Source organism: Zonotrichia albicollis, chromosome 16, assembly GCF_047830755.1.
Source record: "Zonotrichia albicollis isolate bZonAlb1 chromosome 16, bZonAlb1.hap1, whole genome shotgun sequence".
Classification (NCBI taxonomy): Eukaryota; Metazoa; Chordata; class Aves; order Passeriformes; family Passerellidae; genus Zonotrichia; species Zonotrichia albicollis.
In genome coordinates, this window is record NC_133834.1 from 2,385,065 (window position 1) to 2,400,493 (window position 15,429).

The following is a 15,429-nucleotide window of genomic DNA, read 5'->3' on the forward strand; positions in this document are numbered from 1 at the left end:
CACAGGTGGAGGCAGCTCTGGAGTGCAGGGTGGGCAGAGTGGGATGAGGGGCACCTGGTGGGCACCAGGAGAGGGTCTGTGACAGACACACAGGGTCAGCAGGAGCCCTACCTGGCACTGTCACAGTCCACAGCTCTGCCATGGCCACTGAGCCATATGGGGCTGACAGAGCCTGCCCTGCCAGGCGCACAGGCACCTGCCACACAGCACCATGCCACCCCTCCTCCTGGCATGGGCACCACGATGTGGCAGGAACCACCTCGGGCAGGGACACAGCCATTCACTCTCAAAGCAAAGGGGTACCTTGCTGGTAAAAAGCTGCTAGAGGTCACTCCCTGCATCCCAGCACAGTCCTTGTCACCACCCCACTGCCCTCCACGGTCCCTACCCCTGTCCCCCCAGGCATGGTGGCCCTGGCAGTGCCCTCAGTGCCCTGGCACAGCTCCCGTGCTGTTGCCATGGCTGTGCCCGTGGTGCCTCCCATGGGCATGGCAAGGGCTCTCTGAGAGGGGGAATAAAGGGAGAGAGAGGGGCTTCACCCCACACAGATGCTGCCTCCCATGGTCCCAGCCGCCATACCAGACCCCAAAACACCTCCCCATGTTCTTTGTCCTGTTTCACCTGCCTTTGGCACGGCAGAGCTGCCCAAGAGGTTTTTGTGCCCGGGTGCAGTGGGATGGAAGCAAAGCAGAGGGGTCAGAGGGGCACCCACCCTTGGTGGCTGTTTCTGGGTGTCTGGGCAGGGCTGCATCAGCAGCAGCACGCAGGAGGGACCCTGGCTGCAAAACCTGCCAGTGAGGGCTCTCTGTGGTGCCAGTGGGTACCAAGGCTGTGCTAGAAGATACCCAGAGCATCCTTTGGTCGGGTCAGTCCTGAATGTCTCCAGCCACGTGGGTGAGGCAGGAAAAGCCACCTCGCGCAGGGCCACGGCCCGGGGCAGCCCCGGTGGCTGTGCCGTGGGTGGATGCAGGGAGGGGATGGAGGGAGGGGACGGAGACTTTGGCCTCGGGGTTCACCCGCCCCAGCCCGGCAGGACGGTACCTTCGGAGTGCCGGCATCGGCGGGCAGAGCTCCAGAGGCAGCGGCTCCGCGGCTCCAGGCAGGTCTGCGGTCACCAGCCGGCCCCGGCTCCGCTTACAGCCTGGTTCCAGTTACAGCCGGAGCGGGGCTCCGTGCCACCACGCCGCACCACGGCAGCCCCGAGGCACCACCGAGCCAGCCCCGGCACCTCCCGGCTGCGGCAGCGCCTCTCAGCGCATCCCCTTCCCTGCCTTCAGCTCTGCAGCGTCGCACATCCACTCCCAAACACCTGTGAGCAGGTGAGGCAGACCAGGCACAGCTCCTGTCACCCCAGGCACAGCTCCAGGGACGATGGGAGCACAGGGATAAGCTGGACCCCTCCAGCAGTGTGACAATAGCACAGCCCTCCAAGCCCCCGAGGCACAGGGGGGTCTTTCCTTTCTCCCCAAGCACCCATCACCCCCCTGACCTGGCTAATTTCCACCCTCTCCAGTTCCTGCCTCCAAAATGAAGATGGGGACCCAGCACACAAGCAATACAGACAATCCCTGCCTGCCAGCTGCTGCCTGCTCCCCACAGGGGAGGTGTTATGGGAGGAGATAGGCCAGAGCAGATGCTGGGAGAAGAAAGCAGCTGGGCACGATGCTGGCGTGCACCCAGGAATGTTCTGGCTGGCAGCCCTGGAGCCAGGTCACAGCCCTGTGCCACCACCTCAGTCCCAAAGCCAAGCCCAGGAGCTTTCCTGGGCTACACCAGCCCCGAGGTGAAAGGAATGTGGGGAAGGGGTGGTGGGAAACACGGGGTGGAGGGTTCCAGGGAAGGAGGGAGCACTCAGGGGAGGCTGCTCTGCTCTGGAGGGCAATGGGAAATGGGGCTGTGGAAAGGTGGGAAGGCAGGTGAGATAAGGGAGGGTAAAGAGAGCAAGCAGCCAGGCGGGGACAGGCAGGGTGAGGGGACACCACACACTTTGACCTGAACAACTGCACTCACTTTAAAGCCACCGTTACACACAAAGGTCCCTTCCCGGCAAAGCCCCCGTGGCACCCAGAGCCCAAGAGAGGTGCCACCCATCTGGGACACCCAGAGCCACTCACCTGGGGCACCCAGCTGCCCTGCATGCCCTGGGGCTGCCTCGGTGCTCTGCCAGCCCCATCCCTCCCCTGCAGCTGCGGGACCGTGGCTGCTGCATATTTGATGAGTGCTATTATTGTCATCTCCACTCTGAGCAGAGCACGGGAGCTGATCTTCCCTCACAGAGCTGCAGGGCTGGAGGGGTGAGGGCCTGTGCTCCCTGTTCCTTGCACCCCTGGTGACACAGCTGGACTGTCCCACATCCCTCCCAGGATGTAGGTGAGCTTCAGTGTAGCCCAGATGTGAACAGCTGGAAAGTGGCCCTGACCCATTCTGGCCCTCAAATCAATGGGTGTCGAGAAGAAATCACAGAACGTGGGAGTGAGGAACAAATGCACCTCCTCACGGTGGTGGGCTGGCACCAGCCAGCTGCAGAGGTTCTGGCAGGGATCTAGATACCCATTATCCCAAAAATATCAGAGCATCCTCTCCTCCCTGCATGAGCAGGACACCCCACCTGCCTTCAGCACACTCCATTCTCCCCATTCCAGCTCTGGGCTCCTGCATCCCACCAAACTGGGGACCATTCTCCTGCAGGGATGGAGCCTGTGGCTCTGCCAAACGCAGGGGCAGAGAGCATCGTGCTGCAGCACCCGAGCCGGGAAAAGCTCGGCTCCCTCCTCCTGCAGGCAGGCACGTCCCAGCCGTAATGCGGTGGGTATTTATTATGCTGATTCCTCAGAACGCGAGGGCTTAACTGCAAATTACAATCAATAGCCCCAATCCCCTCGGGGCAGGTTCATCATTTAGCAGGCGCAACCAGAGGAATTCAAAACTATTTGCCAGCCATAAATCCTCCCCTCCGCAGCCTCCCCAGCCGGCTCCGTGCCACTCCCGATGGCTGCTTGGGGTGACCCTTGTCAGCATTGGAGACAATTAAGCTGTCACTGCGGATCGTGACTCTTATATACGGCCCTGAGCAGCACTTTGAGATGTCACCGTGATGGGGAGAGGGGAGCTGGCTGAGGCGAGCCTGCCGCAGCAACCATCCCTCATTGAATTAAATGAATGTATTTGGAGGCAGAGTCACTCTTTATTACCTTGCAAACGATTCCTGACTAAATTAAATTATAAGAGGAGTGTTCAGCCAATCAAACCTGCTTGATTGCCTGGAACAGGCATTTTAAACAGAGCACGCCTTGAGAGTCGCTGGCTGCAGCGTTAGGTGGAGGGAGGCTGATGGGCTCTGGGGAGGCTGATCCACCCTGCTCCACACCTGGAGGATGGGGCAGGATGAGCACAGCCCCTGGGAGCAGCAGGAATGAGCCTGGAAGAGCAAGGGAATGGCAGGAGCACAGAGCAGGGATGCTGAGGGCAGCTTTCTCTGAGCATCATTCAGCCAAGGCTTTCCTCCTACAGCAGAGAAATGCAGGGTGCTGCTCTTCTGGGGGCAAATCCACAGCTCCTGCCTGCACCCACCCTCCAGAGAGCCCTCTCCCAACACACAGGGAGAGTCTGATCACATTTCCCTTCAGCAGCTCCCCATGAGGGACTCTGGTCAATGCACACAACCCCAGAATGGTTTGGATGGCAGGGAGCTCAGAGCTCATCTCATTCCAGGGACACCTTCCACTACCCCAGGCTGCTCCAAGCCCTGGCCTGGGACACTTCCAGGGATCCAGGGGCAGCCACAGCTCCTGAGAGCAGCCTGTGCCAGGGCCTCACCACCTCACAGGGAAGAATCCCCCCTTAGCACCTCATCTGTATCACCCCTTTCAGTTTAAAACCATTCCCACTTTCTTGTCAGTACATACCCTTGTGAAAAGTCCCTCTCAACCTTTTTTACAAGTCCCTTTAAATACTGAAATGCTGCGAATTCCATGAACCACAGGAGGCTCCAGTACAGCCCTAATGCTGCAGCAGATTTCCCCCTTGCCCTTTGGATCTTTTCAGGACTGGGAGATCTCTTGGAGGCAAACTCACTCCAGCACGAACTGCAACGTTTGCTGCTTTTAACATAAGTGCAGAACAATTAGGGAAGCTCCTGGAAGAAGGATACTGCAATTAAATGGTGCATTTTCAAATGCAGCTATAAACTTGCTGCCAAAAAAGCTACTCTCTCTGAAAAAAGAAGTTGGCTTCTTCTAGCTTCACTATTTTTACTTCATCCCCATTCCAATTTTAATCATGTATCTGTTCATTTTCAAGAGGATAAAATGCCCATTTTCCTAAATGAAGCTAATTAGGCAGAGGGGGTTTTAACAATGAAATGCCAAAATCAATTTGAAACTCACACTGAGGTAGCAGCAGCTATTCAAGGACAGGTTTTAGCAGGTAGCACTGTGCATTTCAGCCTCACACCAAGCAGCCCCTGGCTGCCAGCACTACCTGGGCTGAGCATGAAGCCCTGTCAGCAGTTCTGCTGCCCAGCTCTGTGCCAAGGCTTGGCAGGCTGCAGGATTTGGATGGAAAAGTCAAACTCAGGGACAAAACAAAACCAAAATTAGTCTTTCTGAGGGCAACTCTGCCTGTGTGACCTTCATGGAAATGGGAAGGGTGAGTTAATGTGCTGGAACAGCATCCCACCCAGCTCACACCGGGAAGGGGCAGCTCTCCACTGCCAGCCAGGGATAATGGGGATCATCTGGAGCTCGTTCTCCTCTCCGTGGTCAGGATTTCCTCTGCACCCCAGCTGTGAACAAAGCCAGGAACAGGGAAGGGAACTCACAGAGCTCAAAGTCACCTTCTCAGCTTGGGCACTGTGTATTGTATCTGTTTATCTGCCACCACCAGTCTCTTGTACTTCACCTTCTATTGCCCCCTAAATCTCCTGTGACAGCATCCAGGATTCCTCAGGTGGCCAAAGGTAAAAAAGAGAGTTAGGAAACAAACCAAGCCATCTACCCACCATTCACATGAAATAACAACTTTTTATTTTCTCAAATAAAATAATCCTTCTGTTTCTGCTCAATCAGGTTATGAGGGGTGGGGAGGAGCAGGGAGGAGGGAAGGAACCCTGCTCAGACAGGTGTCACACCTGTCCTCACAGTTCTGCATCCACTCACACCAAACCCTTTTCCAATGAAAGAAAATAAAAGCTATTGGCAGCTCTTGATCCCACAAGGCAAGAGCTGTCCTCTATCAGGCACTCTGAATTGTTTAGCAACAGTATTCAATGGAAAAGCATGATTACAAAAATCCCAGATTTCTGATGAACAATATCCAGACAAGCAATGTTTAACAGGGCTGGGTAAAACTCACAGCATGGGGTGGTACCTTGAGCTCTAAAGAGCTGCAACTGCAATTTAGGGACATGGCTGATGAGACCTCCACCTTGGGACTGCAGGGCAGCACAACTCTGCCCAACAAAGGAGGAAGCTCCCAAGGCAGCTCCTCAATGAGTGAGGTGCCAGAAGTGAATCCTCACTCCAGACTACAGCTCTTGGATGATACCCCACTGCAGCCGGGCCAGGCTAATTAACCATTGCCAGTTTAATTTCTCATCTCTCAGTACCAGGGTGTCCTACAAACCTCACTGCAAGGCTATGGAGAGGCACAGAGTGCCAGGTTTTAATGTTAATTGAGAGGGGACTATTAAAAACTGGGGCTGTCTCAGTTGCAGACGTGTCCAGCGAGCAGGGGAGGGAGAGCTCTGGTTCTGCTTCAGATCAATGCTTAAATTAAGTGAATGGATAAGCAGCAAAGCATCAGCAATGTTCTCTCAGCCCAAAGCACAGGGCCAGATTTTTACACACAAACCCCAACACTTCCCACTGGGAATGCACATGGATTCATGTGCAAACCCCACCAGGGGCAGGACACTGCTGGCTGTGGAACTGTGCCCTAGAAGAACTGGCTCCTTTCAAATTTTTAAGAAACATCACTTGGCCTGAAATGCTGCCAGATGGAAACTCATCTTCCCCATCCCCACCTGCAAGCACAGCAGTCTCATTTTCTGCCTTCCTCCAAGGAGCTTCACAGAAGCTTTCTTGGCTCTGGAACACATCTCCCTTTTTCCTTTCTTTTTTTTTTTCTTTTTTCTTTTTTTTTTTTTGGTGTGTTTTGTTTTGTTTCTACATGGTCAGTTCCAATTGCAGTGATTAAAGGCAAGGCCAGGCACCAGCAGTTATTTCTTTACAATCTGAATGACATCTTCATGCTCCATCATATGGGTTAAGCCCACTCTCTGAGGGCTGTACTTTGTGCTCGTCCCCTTTGAAGCAAAAAAGGGGGAGAAGGGTTAGAAAACCAGTCAGAGACACCTGAAGACAGGGATTCCAGTTGCTGTCCAGCACTTACCCACACCAAGGCATATTTGAACTGGCTGGCTAATGATCTGTGAATCCGATGGCACTGCAAGACAGACAGGCAGAAGTTGAAATATTTACATTTATCACTTTGCAAACAACTTTTTCAATACCCAGGAATTAAAAGAAACTCAAGTCTAAGCCAGAATTTACAATAAAGACTTTAGGAGCTAGTTAAAAGCAGTTGAAGGCATACAGAACAGGCACAGGAATCACCAGCCCACATAAACCCCCATTCCATTGTTTCCACGTGCTTTTTCACTGGCTGCATTAAATAATTACTGTTTAAACCTTTTATAGCAGCTGTGAAAGAAACCTGAGGCAGATAAAAGGCAACAAAAGGAGAAGCACAACCAAACACTGACATGTCCTGAGCTTTATGGAGCACAAATCACAGCAGGTCCAGGAGGAACTGCCTTCTGCACACAGGGAAATGTAAAAGATGCAGAAAAATTACCACATGTTCCACAGAGGCTCCTTTCCTTAGAATAATGGCATCTGTAAAGTCTGGTCTCTCTGTGGAGAAGCAGAAGGGGGGGAAAAAGCATTGGATTTCTATCAAGTGTGTTCTAAAATGCTGACACCACCTCACATCACCTTGTGCTAACTGCTCCCAAATTCCTCCTTCCTGCTCCCAGACAGAACAGGGATCCAGGGCCTAAAAGCATCAAATCAGCTCTCCAGCACCCACAAGTGCCATTTCCCACCCCACACAGTCAGCAGCTTCCTCACAACCCACCTGAAATGACTCCATCCCAAACCCTTGACTTAAGAGAAACAAAACAAGCCAAGTCAAAACACACCTGCTCAAGGAAAAAACCAAAATCCCCAAGATTTCAGAGCTTAACAAGCTCACAAATTCCTTGATCTCCTCACATCCACCCAAGTTCAGCTGCTCACAAGCAAACAGAGCAAGTTACAGATGTGCCTTCATCACTGGGAGAAGCTGCAAGTGGGTTAGAAAGCAAAAGGAGGATCAAAGGCACCTCCCAAGGGCATGGGAATCACCAAATTTCCTGCAGGAGCAAGAAATTTGTGGGTTCATCACAGTCTGCATAACAAGGTAAAAGCTGTGAATTTGCACAATTTACTCCCTTATATCCTGCAAAGACTTATGAAAATTCAGCTTGTGTAAAATCCAACAGGAAGGCCATGGTGGGATCCAGACATGGCAGGATCAGACAGAGCAGGAAGCATTTCCCAAGAGCTGAAGGATGATTAGGGAGGGTGCAATTCCAGCATTTCCAAGGCACCAGCCCTGCTGGCAGCCTGTCTGGGGTCACTTACGTCCCCTTTTCTTGGTGTAGATGCAGGTGAGTGCCAGGTACTCCCAGAGCTTCTCCAGCAAGTAGTCCAGGTTCAGCTTCATGCCACAGCTGCAAAACACCAGGGTCATCTGTTTACTGCTGCTGTGATTTAGGGATCCAGAAGAACAAGGTGAAATGTCTTTATTTAAGTGCTGGAGAATGAGGGGAAAGTCTTTAATGAGGCAAGGAAAGGAAAAATACGAGGTAAAATGACCTTAAACTGAAGGAGGGCAGGGTTAGATCAGATATTAGGAAGAAATTCCTTACTAAAGGGTGGAGAAGCACTGGAACAGGTTACACAGAGAGTTTCTGGCTGCTCCATCCCTGGAATTGTTCAAGGCCAGGCTGGATGGGGCCTGGAGCAAACTGATCTAGTGGAAGGTGTTCCCATGGCAGGGGTGGAATGAGATGAGCTTTAGGGCCCCTTCCAACCCAAACCATCCCATGATTCCAGAAGGGTGAACAGCTTGGAAGCAGCAAAGCCTCAGCAGATCCATCAGCACTTCCAAGGGAACAAGCCAGATTGTTTGACTCTGTCCTGCAGACAGCACAGAGAGGTGCCTGCTGCTCCAGGGGAAGGAAATCTGGGAAAAGCTGCACAGCAACTGCTTCTCACCCCAGCAGCCCTGGGAGAAGTCCCTTCCTGGAGAATTCAGAGAAAGGGGTGTGAAATGAACCCCACAGCAGGCAGAAAAGGCAATGAGAATGTCATCATCCTACCTGATGACAACACTGTGGGGCCTCCGAGCAAGGCGATCCACCTCCTCCATGGATATCTGGTCAATCTTGTTATAAACCTAAAGCAGAGGGAAAACAACACAGCCCTTAGCAAGGCAACCCAGCAACATGTACAAAGAGCAAGGTAGCTCCAGCACCTGAAACAGAAACACAGATCCTGTCAGAAGATAAGCCAAGACTCTCAGTAAAACAAACTATTAAATTCAGAAGCTTGAATATAAATTTTTGGCCTTTTAAAATTCTCCCTTTGGGATGACTTGGAACACGTTCTTTGATTTTACACAGACCCAGTGGCTACAAAGAGAGCCCTAGAGAGACCTCTGGCACACAAGGGAGCAGAGTGAGAAGTTAAGCACAGAGCTGGCAGCAGGGGAGTCAGAGGAGGCTCCACACGTGGGAGCAAAGCCCCAGCACCAGCATTGGAATCTCTGCTGCTCCAGGGCAGCACCAGCCACAAGAGGGCCCAGGAAACACACACAGCACGGCTGCACATCCAAAGCCTATAAAAAACTCCCTGTTGAGCTGTTTTCCACCTCTTAAACCCCAAATCGTTACTGTTTTAGGAGCCAGGAACAAGGGCATGGAGTAATAGCACAAGGGGGAATGGCTTTAAATTGAGAGGGCAGGGTTAGATGGGATATTGGGAAAATATTCTTCCCTGTGAGGGCAGGGAGGCCCTGGCACAGATTCCCAGAGAAGCTGTGGCTGCCCCTGGATCTCTGGGAGTGTTCCAGGCCAGGCTGGACAGGGCTTGGAGCAACCTGGGATAGTGGAAGGTGTCCCAGGGGTGGAATGGGATGAGCTTTAAGGCCCTTCCCACCCAAACCGTTCCATGATTCTGTGAAGTTCCAACGTTTCCTCTGGCACAGAAAAGAGATGCTGGGTGTGACAGAAGCCAGGCTGCCCAGGATACTCACATAGAGGCATGGCATGTAGACCCTGTTTCCTACAATCACATCAATGAACTCGTCAGGGGAACAATCCTCTCTGAACAGGACCTCAGCATTGAAGATTTCTGAGGTGGACACTGTCAAGGCCCAAATCCCAACACACCACACAGGCTGAGCTCCCTGGTGACAGTGCTGCCAACCAGGCAGCACCAAAAGTACACCAAGGCTGTCCCACAGCACAAAGCACTTTAACCATGAGCTGCTGATGGCTGAAGGGTCCCCCCTTTTAGGAAAGGATACTGTATTCATGGAGGATGAGCTGAACCAGCTTCTCAGAGCACTGAGTCAACGTGACAGTGGAGTTGAAGGAGATGCCTCCACCCTTCTTGGGCTGCAAGAGGCAAAAAACAATGTAAGAACATTCTGCAAATCCCACAGCCCCCTCAGCCTGTCCAGCACCAGGGGCAGCACAGAGTGAGCCCAGCTTTGAGCAGACCAGCTGTGCCTGCAGGAGCTTAGGAAGCCTCACCTTGAAGTAGATATTTGGTTTGCTCTTGTTCAGCCGGATTCCTACAGATTCCAGTTCCTTCTCCAGCAAGGCCCTGCAGGGACACAGCACCTGTGAGGCTGAGCATGGCCAGGTGACACCCAGACCTTTCTCTTTTTGATTCTTGTGTTGATACAGCCCTGCCACAAGCCTAAACCTCCTCAATGCAGGTCAGAGTCTGTGATGGCAATCCAGGCTGACATTCCCATCTCTGACAGATGTGCTGCAGGAATTTCCCTCCAGCTGAGCACCCACTCCAGCCAGCAGGATGCTTCTCATGGGATACTGTAGCTATAATATTTTCTGAAAAATCCTTTCCTTAGGGATTTTTTCTCCTGAGAAGCTGAGAAGCCTCAGGAAGAAAATGTAAACAATGGTTATCTGCTGCTGTGGAATGCAACAGGTGCATCTGTGATTGGTCTCATGTGGTTGTTTCTAATTAATGGCCAATCAGTCAGTTGTCTCAGACTCTGTCAAAACACAAGCTTTTGTTATCATGCTTCTTTTTCTATTTCTGAGGAAATTCTTTCTTCTATTCTTTTAGTATAGTTTTAATGTAATATATGTAATAAAATAATAAATCAAGCTTTCTGAAACACGGAGTCAGATCCTCGTCTCTTCCCTCATCCTGAGACCCCTGTGAACACGGTCACAGGACACAACCCCCATCTGGTACTCAGTAATTGAACTCCTCATTCCCCAGGTGCTCTCCACAATTCCTCAGGGAGCTGGCACGTTTTCCAGCCCAGAGCCAGCCCACACTCACCTCTGCACCTCGCCCTTGGTGGCATCCAGCATCATGATAACAACATCTGCTGTCCTGGCCACGGCGATCACCTGCCGGCCTCTGCCCTTCCCTGGGGACACACGAGGGGGATCAGCAACAGCAACCAGCTCAGTTCTCTGACTAGTGGGGACTCCTGCCCCTTGCAGCAGCTTGGAAGCAAGGAAAAACATCCTGCAGGGCTGCTCTGGCTGTAGTCAGCTGCTGGGAGCCCTGGCAGCACAGAGAGCTCAGCACAGAGGAGATCAGTGCCAGAAGGGAATGGCTGGAGCTGTGTCAGGGAGGGTCAGGTTGGATATTAGGAAAAGGTTCTTCACTCCAGAGGGTGTTTGGGCACTGCCCAGGCTCCCCAGGGAATGGGCACAGCCCCAAGGCTGCCAGAGCTCCAGGAGGGATTGGACAACACCAGGCACAGGCTGGGATGTGTTGGACACACAGGGTGGGATTGTTGGGGTGTCTGTGCAGGGCCAGGAGCTGGGCTGGATGATCCCTGTGGGTCCCTTCCCAGATGTTCCATGACTCCCTGATTTCCTGAGCTATTTTCAGATACAACCAGCCAGTGAAGACAATGACAGCACAGAGAGACAAAGCCAATAAATCTTCCCAGAATCAGGAGTCATGGGAGGACTGGCAGGAGCTCAGGGAATTACTCAAGGGTAGTGTTTAGCTGTAACTCTCCCTCCGCCTCTCCAGCATCTTTTATAGATTTCCTCAGTACCAGAAAACAGATGAGCCACTTAACACTCAGGCAAGGATGTGAGAAGTGCCTGGCTTGCTTTGGCTCCCACCTCCAGAAAACCATCTTTGTGCTACATATAGACCCTTCTGTGGGCTCAGGGACAGGAATCGTGCCTCACATAGGATCAAGGACTCCAAAATTTGGAAAGACAATGCAGGAACTCTTGGCCCAGGAAAGCTGAGACACCCAGGGGCACTACTGAGGGCAAATCCCTCCTGCACATGAACACAGACATGAGCCAACCTTGAGCAGCTCCTTCGATGATTCCAGGCAGATCCAGCAGCTGAATATTGGCTCCTTTGTACTGAAAGGGAAATGGAAGGATGTAAAGTTGAAATCTTCCTGCAGGGCACCTGAGCTGCCCCAAAAGCCCCAAATCCGTGCTGGGGGTCCCCATCCTGTGGGGAGTGGAATTGGATGGAACTGGCAGGGCAGGGGAGCTCTGCACAAAGCTCATGGCTCTGTCCTGAGGCAATTCCAGAGCTGGGGGCTGTGCTCAGCAGCACACACAGCTTGCATTAGATCCTGACCCCCTACAGCATCCTGTGACTGCAGCTGGACAAAGCAGCAGGAAAACAGCACAGCTGTCACACATTCCCAAGTTCAGGGAATGGAAAGGAAGAACAACCCTTCTTTTATTGGTCTAATGAGAAATCTCAGTGATGAACAAGTGCCACATCTCTGACTGTGATAGATCAAACTATTCAGGGGTGCTGCAGGTAAAAAACCCCAGGAGACACTCATTCCCTGGATCTGCAAGGGACTGGCTCTCCAGCTGTTGCTGCAGCTCACAGCTCTGCTTGAATGTGTTACATTAAACTCCTTTTCCCACTAATACAGTTACTTTCATTATTTAACTCCCCCTTCCATCCTGAGCCAGATTTCCTCATTACTCTTGGACACTTTTCAGTCTGATGCCCTTTATCATTTGCTTTACTGAGGGATGCTGAGGTCACCACTAATAAAACCCCCCAAGGACAGGAAGGGCTGCATTTTGTTTTGAAAGTGATCACAGCACAGATTGCCTCTGTAAAGCTTCATTAAAAACAAATCTGTCAAGGTTTGCAGCCAGCTGGTCACTGGCACTGACAGTGGTTATACAAAATTCAGCTGAGAATTGTGGGATTGCTCTGGTCAGTCCAAGAGCAGCACAAAAATCCTGCTCAGGCAGCCAATCCTGGAGAGTTCAGAGAAGTGCTACATCAGCACTGAAAAGTTTAAAGCAAAATTCAGCTTTGGAGACTTCTGGATGTGTGTGCTCCTTATTAGCAGCACAATTGTCATCCCATTGCAGGGGTTCCATACTGTTGTCTCCTAGCACAAAAGTTCCATACCTTCTTGGTGTTCCTCGTGGGCAGCTCCTCAGAGCACTGACTCTTTCTTCTTCACAAAGCAGCCAACTGACTCCAGTTCCCTCCTCAAGCAGCCACCCCACTCTTTTATAGCACTCTTCTTCTCATTAGTCACAGCTGTGCTCTGTTAAAGTCAAGCCTGTTCCTGATCTTTGATAATTGGCCCAGCTGCAACTCCTTAGGGGTGAGATTGCTTTCTAAACTATCTTTATTTTCTTATATTCTATCGCCCTACAAACACGTTGACAGAGCTGGAGGAGGGTCCTGCTCACCTCTATGACTCCAGGGATGCAGGTCAGCGTGGTGAACTCGTAGGACGCGGCTTCGCTGGCAGTCGAGGTCATTAAACTCAGAAACGTGGACTGAAAGGCAAGAGAGCAGCATCAGCAGGCAGGAAAAGGAGAAGGTTCAGCAAAACAACAACACCAAAGTGCTCCTCAGGCTGTGGAAGTTTTTTTTTGGCTTTTCCAGGCACAGGGACTGAGGTGGTGACACTGGCATGGAACTGAAGTAAATCAGATTTTTTTTTGCTCAGCACTGCTGGGGCTGGGCAAGAACAACATTCAGGCAACAACAAATTCCACAGGGCAGAGCACACAACACGAAGGAGTGGTTCCCATCTCCAACTTTCAGCTAGATCACAGAATCATGGAACAGTTTGGGCTGGAAGTGACCTCAAAGCCCATTTCACTCCACCCCTGCCATGGCAGGGACACCTCCCACTGTCCCAGGCTGCTCCAAGCCTTGTCCAACCTGGCCTTGGGCACTGCCAGGGATGGAGCAGCCATAGCTGCTCTGGGCACCTGTGCCAGGGCCTCCCCAGCCTAACAAGGAAGAATTCCTTCCATAAATCCCACCTAAATTCCCACTCTTTCAGTGAGAACCCATTCCTTTTCCTGCCACTACAAAGAATCCCCTTCCAGCTCCCCTGTAGCCCTTTCAGGTACTGTGAGGTCTCCTCACAACCTTCTCTTCTCCAGCCCCAGCTCTCTCAGCCTGTCTCCACTCCCCAGTCCTCTTTCCAAAACTCCCACATCCTCCTCATGCTGGAGACACCAGAACCATGCCCAGGACTCCAGCTGGGATCCCACCAGAGGAGCCTGAAGGTGCCTCCAACCCAAACATTCCATGTTAGCAATCCCAAAGCTGCTCTGCAGCCCCTGCAAAGCCCAGAGAGCTGGAGATGACACCCCAGGGAGCACAGCCCTGACTGACCTTCCCCACAGAAGGAAATCCAATCAATGCCACCCGGGCATCTCCTGATTTCATCACATCGAAGCCCTCGCCCTTGGCAGCCGGGGATTTGGAAGGTTCCAGAAGCTGAGCTCTGTATTTTGCAAGCTTTGCCTTCAGCAGGCCCAGGTGGTACTCGGTGGCTGCAATGACACAAACCCAACAGCTGGTTGGCACAAAGGTGCTGTGATTCACTTCTGGGAGTGAGAACCTTCCTGAAAGGAAACCCTGATGGATCTTGGTCAGTGTCCTAAGCAGTGCCAGGCATAGAGCTGCTCCCAGCTGCTCCATCACCAACCTGGGCACTGAGAGCAAACCTTCCAGGGAGCTGCACAGGGTCAGAGTGGAGGGAAACAGCCAAAACATTCCTGAGTTAAAGAAGGAAGGCAGACGGAGAGCAGGTGCAGGAATGAAGGGAGTCTTGAGGAGAGAGAGGTCATGAGGGAGCAGCCCCTCCTTACACCTGCTCACAATCAGCACCCCAAAGTGACCAGATTACTTTCCCCTCCTCTTGTCAACTTTTAAAGACACATTTAACCCAGAACTCCCGTGTGTGAAAATATTTGACTGCCTTATTCTTAGCAAAACACTTGAATCGACACCTGAACCAGAAAAAAAAGGAAGGTGGTTGTCTCACTTTGTAACAGGTGAGGGCATGAAACCAGGAGCTCACAGGTTTATTTTTATTATTTACACAGCCCCAGCAGCAGCTCTGGGGGGAGCTCAGAGCCCACGGGGAGCCCCCAGACCACCCAGACAGCCGGAGCCTCCTCCTGTGCCAGCAGGAATTGAGATGTTCCCCCCTCCAGCTCCGTGGGGGCTGCAGCTACAGCACAGGGCAGGAAAGGGAGCAGCCCAGCCCCAGGGCTCACCCTGCTCCCCACCCTGCCCCAGCTCCCAGCACCCCCGATCCAGCGCTCTGTGCCCCCAAAGACTCCCCAGCCTCACAAACCCCCACAGCCCTGACCGGCCCCTCTCTCCCCAGAGCCCCTCCCAGCCCTCAGAGCCCGCAGCTCCCCTGACCCCCAGACACCCCACAGCCCCCGGTCCTCTCTCAGCCCCCCATAACTCACAGCCCACCTGTGCCCTCCAGAGCGCCCAGCCCACCCGCCCGCCCGCTGTCCCCGGCTCCCCCAGCCCCCGGCTGCCCCCCGCACCTTTGTTCTTCTGCGTGCGGGCGATCTCCTTCTCGATCTCCGAGATCTTCTCGAGGATGCCCATGGCGGGCCCCGCTCCGCGCCCGCCGGAAGCGCCGCCGGCCCGGCCCGTCCGTCCCCGTCACGCGTCCGGGCCGCGCCGCGCTGCGAGCTCCGGCCGCGCCCCGAGCCCCGCGCCCCGCGTTCCGCCCGCCGCCACCGCGGGGCACCGGGAGGGTCCCCAGGGAGGTGACCCCGGTGGGGACAGGCTCAAAGGGAGAGATGTCAGAAAGCAGGAGAGCTCC

General features: G+C 53.0%; 1 protein-coding gene across 1 annotated transcript; it reads right to left on the minus strand.

The window, feature by feature from the left end:
• Window positions 1-5,001: 5,001 nt before the first annotated feature.
• On the minus strand, window positions 5,002-15,410 carry DRG2 (developmentally regulated GTP binding protein 2). Its single transcript, XM_005494882.4, has 13 exons — window positions 15,146-15,410; window positions 13,971-14,131; window positions 13,028-13,117; window positions 11,647-11,707; window positions 10,647-10,737; window positions 9,863-9,935; window positions 9,634-9,724; window positions 9,361-9,458; window positions 8,426-8,502; window positions 7,686-7,774; window positions 6,856-6,914; window positions 6,391-6,444; window positions 5,002-6,304 (listed from the first exon to the last, which is right to left on the minus strand). The coding sequence occupies exons 1-13, from the start codon at window positions 15,207-15,209 to the stop codon at window positions 6,218-6,220; spliced, it is 1,095 nt and encodes a 364-aa protein (XP_005494939.1). The 5' UTR covers window positions 15,210-15,410; the 3' UTR covers window positions 5,002-6,217.
• Between the last annotated feature and the right edge of the window lie 19 nt (window positions 15,411-15,429).

What these genes read in the sequence shown, in the direction of transcription:
- DRG2 (XM_005494882.4), bottom strand. Translation starts at nt 15,209, where the DNA reads ATGGGCATCCTCGAGAAGATCTCGGAGATCGAGAAGGAGATCGCCCGC. An exon ending in GATTTCCTTCTGTGGGGAAG is followed by an intron (nt 13,118 to 13,970) that starts GTCAGTCAGGGC and finishes CTTGCCTTTCAG; the next exon opens with TCCACGTTTCTGAGTTTAAT. An exon ending in CTACACCAAGAAAAGGGGAC is followed by an intron (nt 6,915 to 7,685) that starts GTAAGTGACCCC and finishes GCTTCTCCACAG; the next exon opens with AGAGACCAGACTTTACAGAT.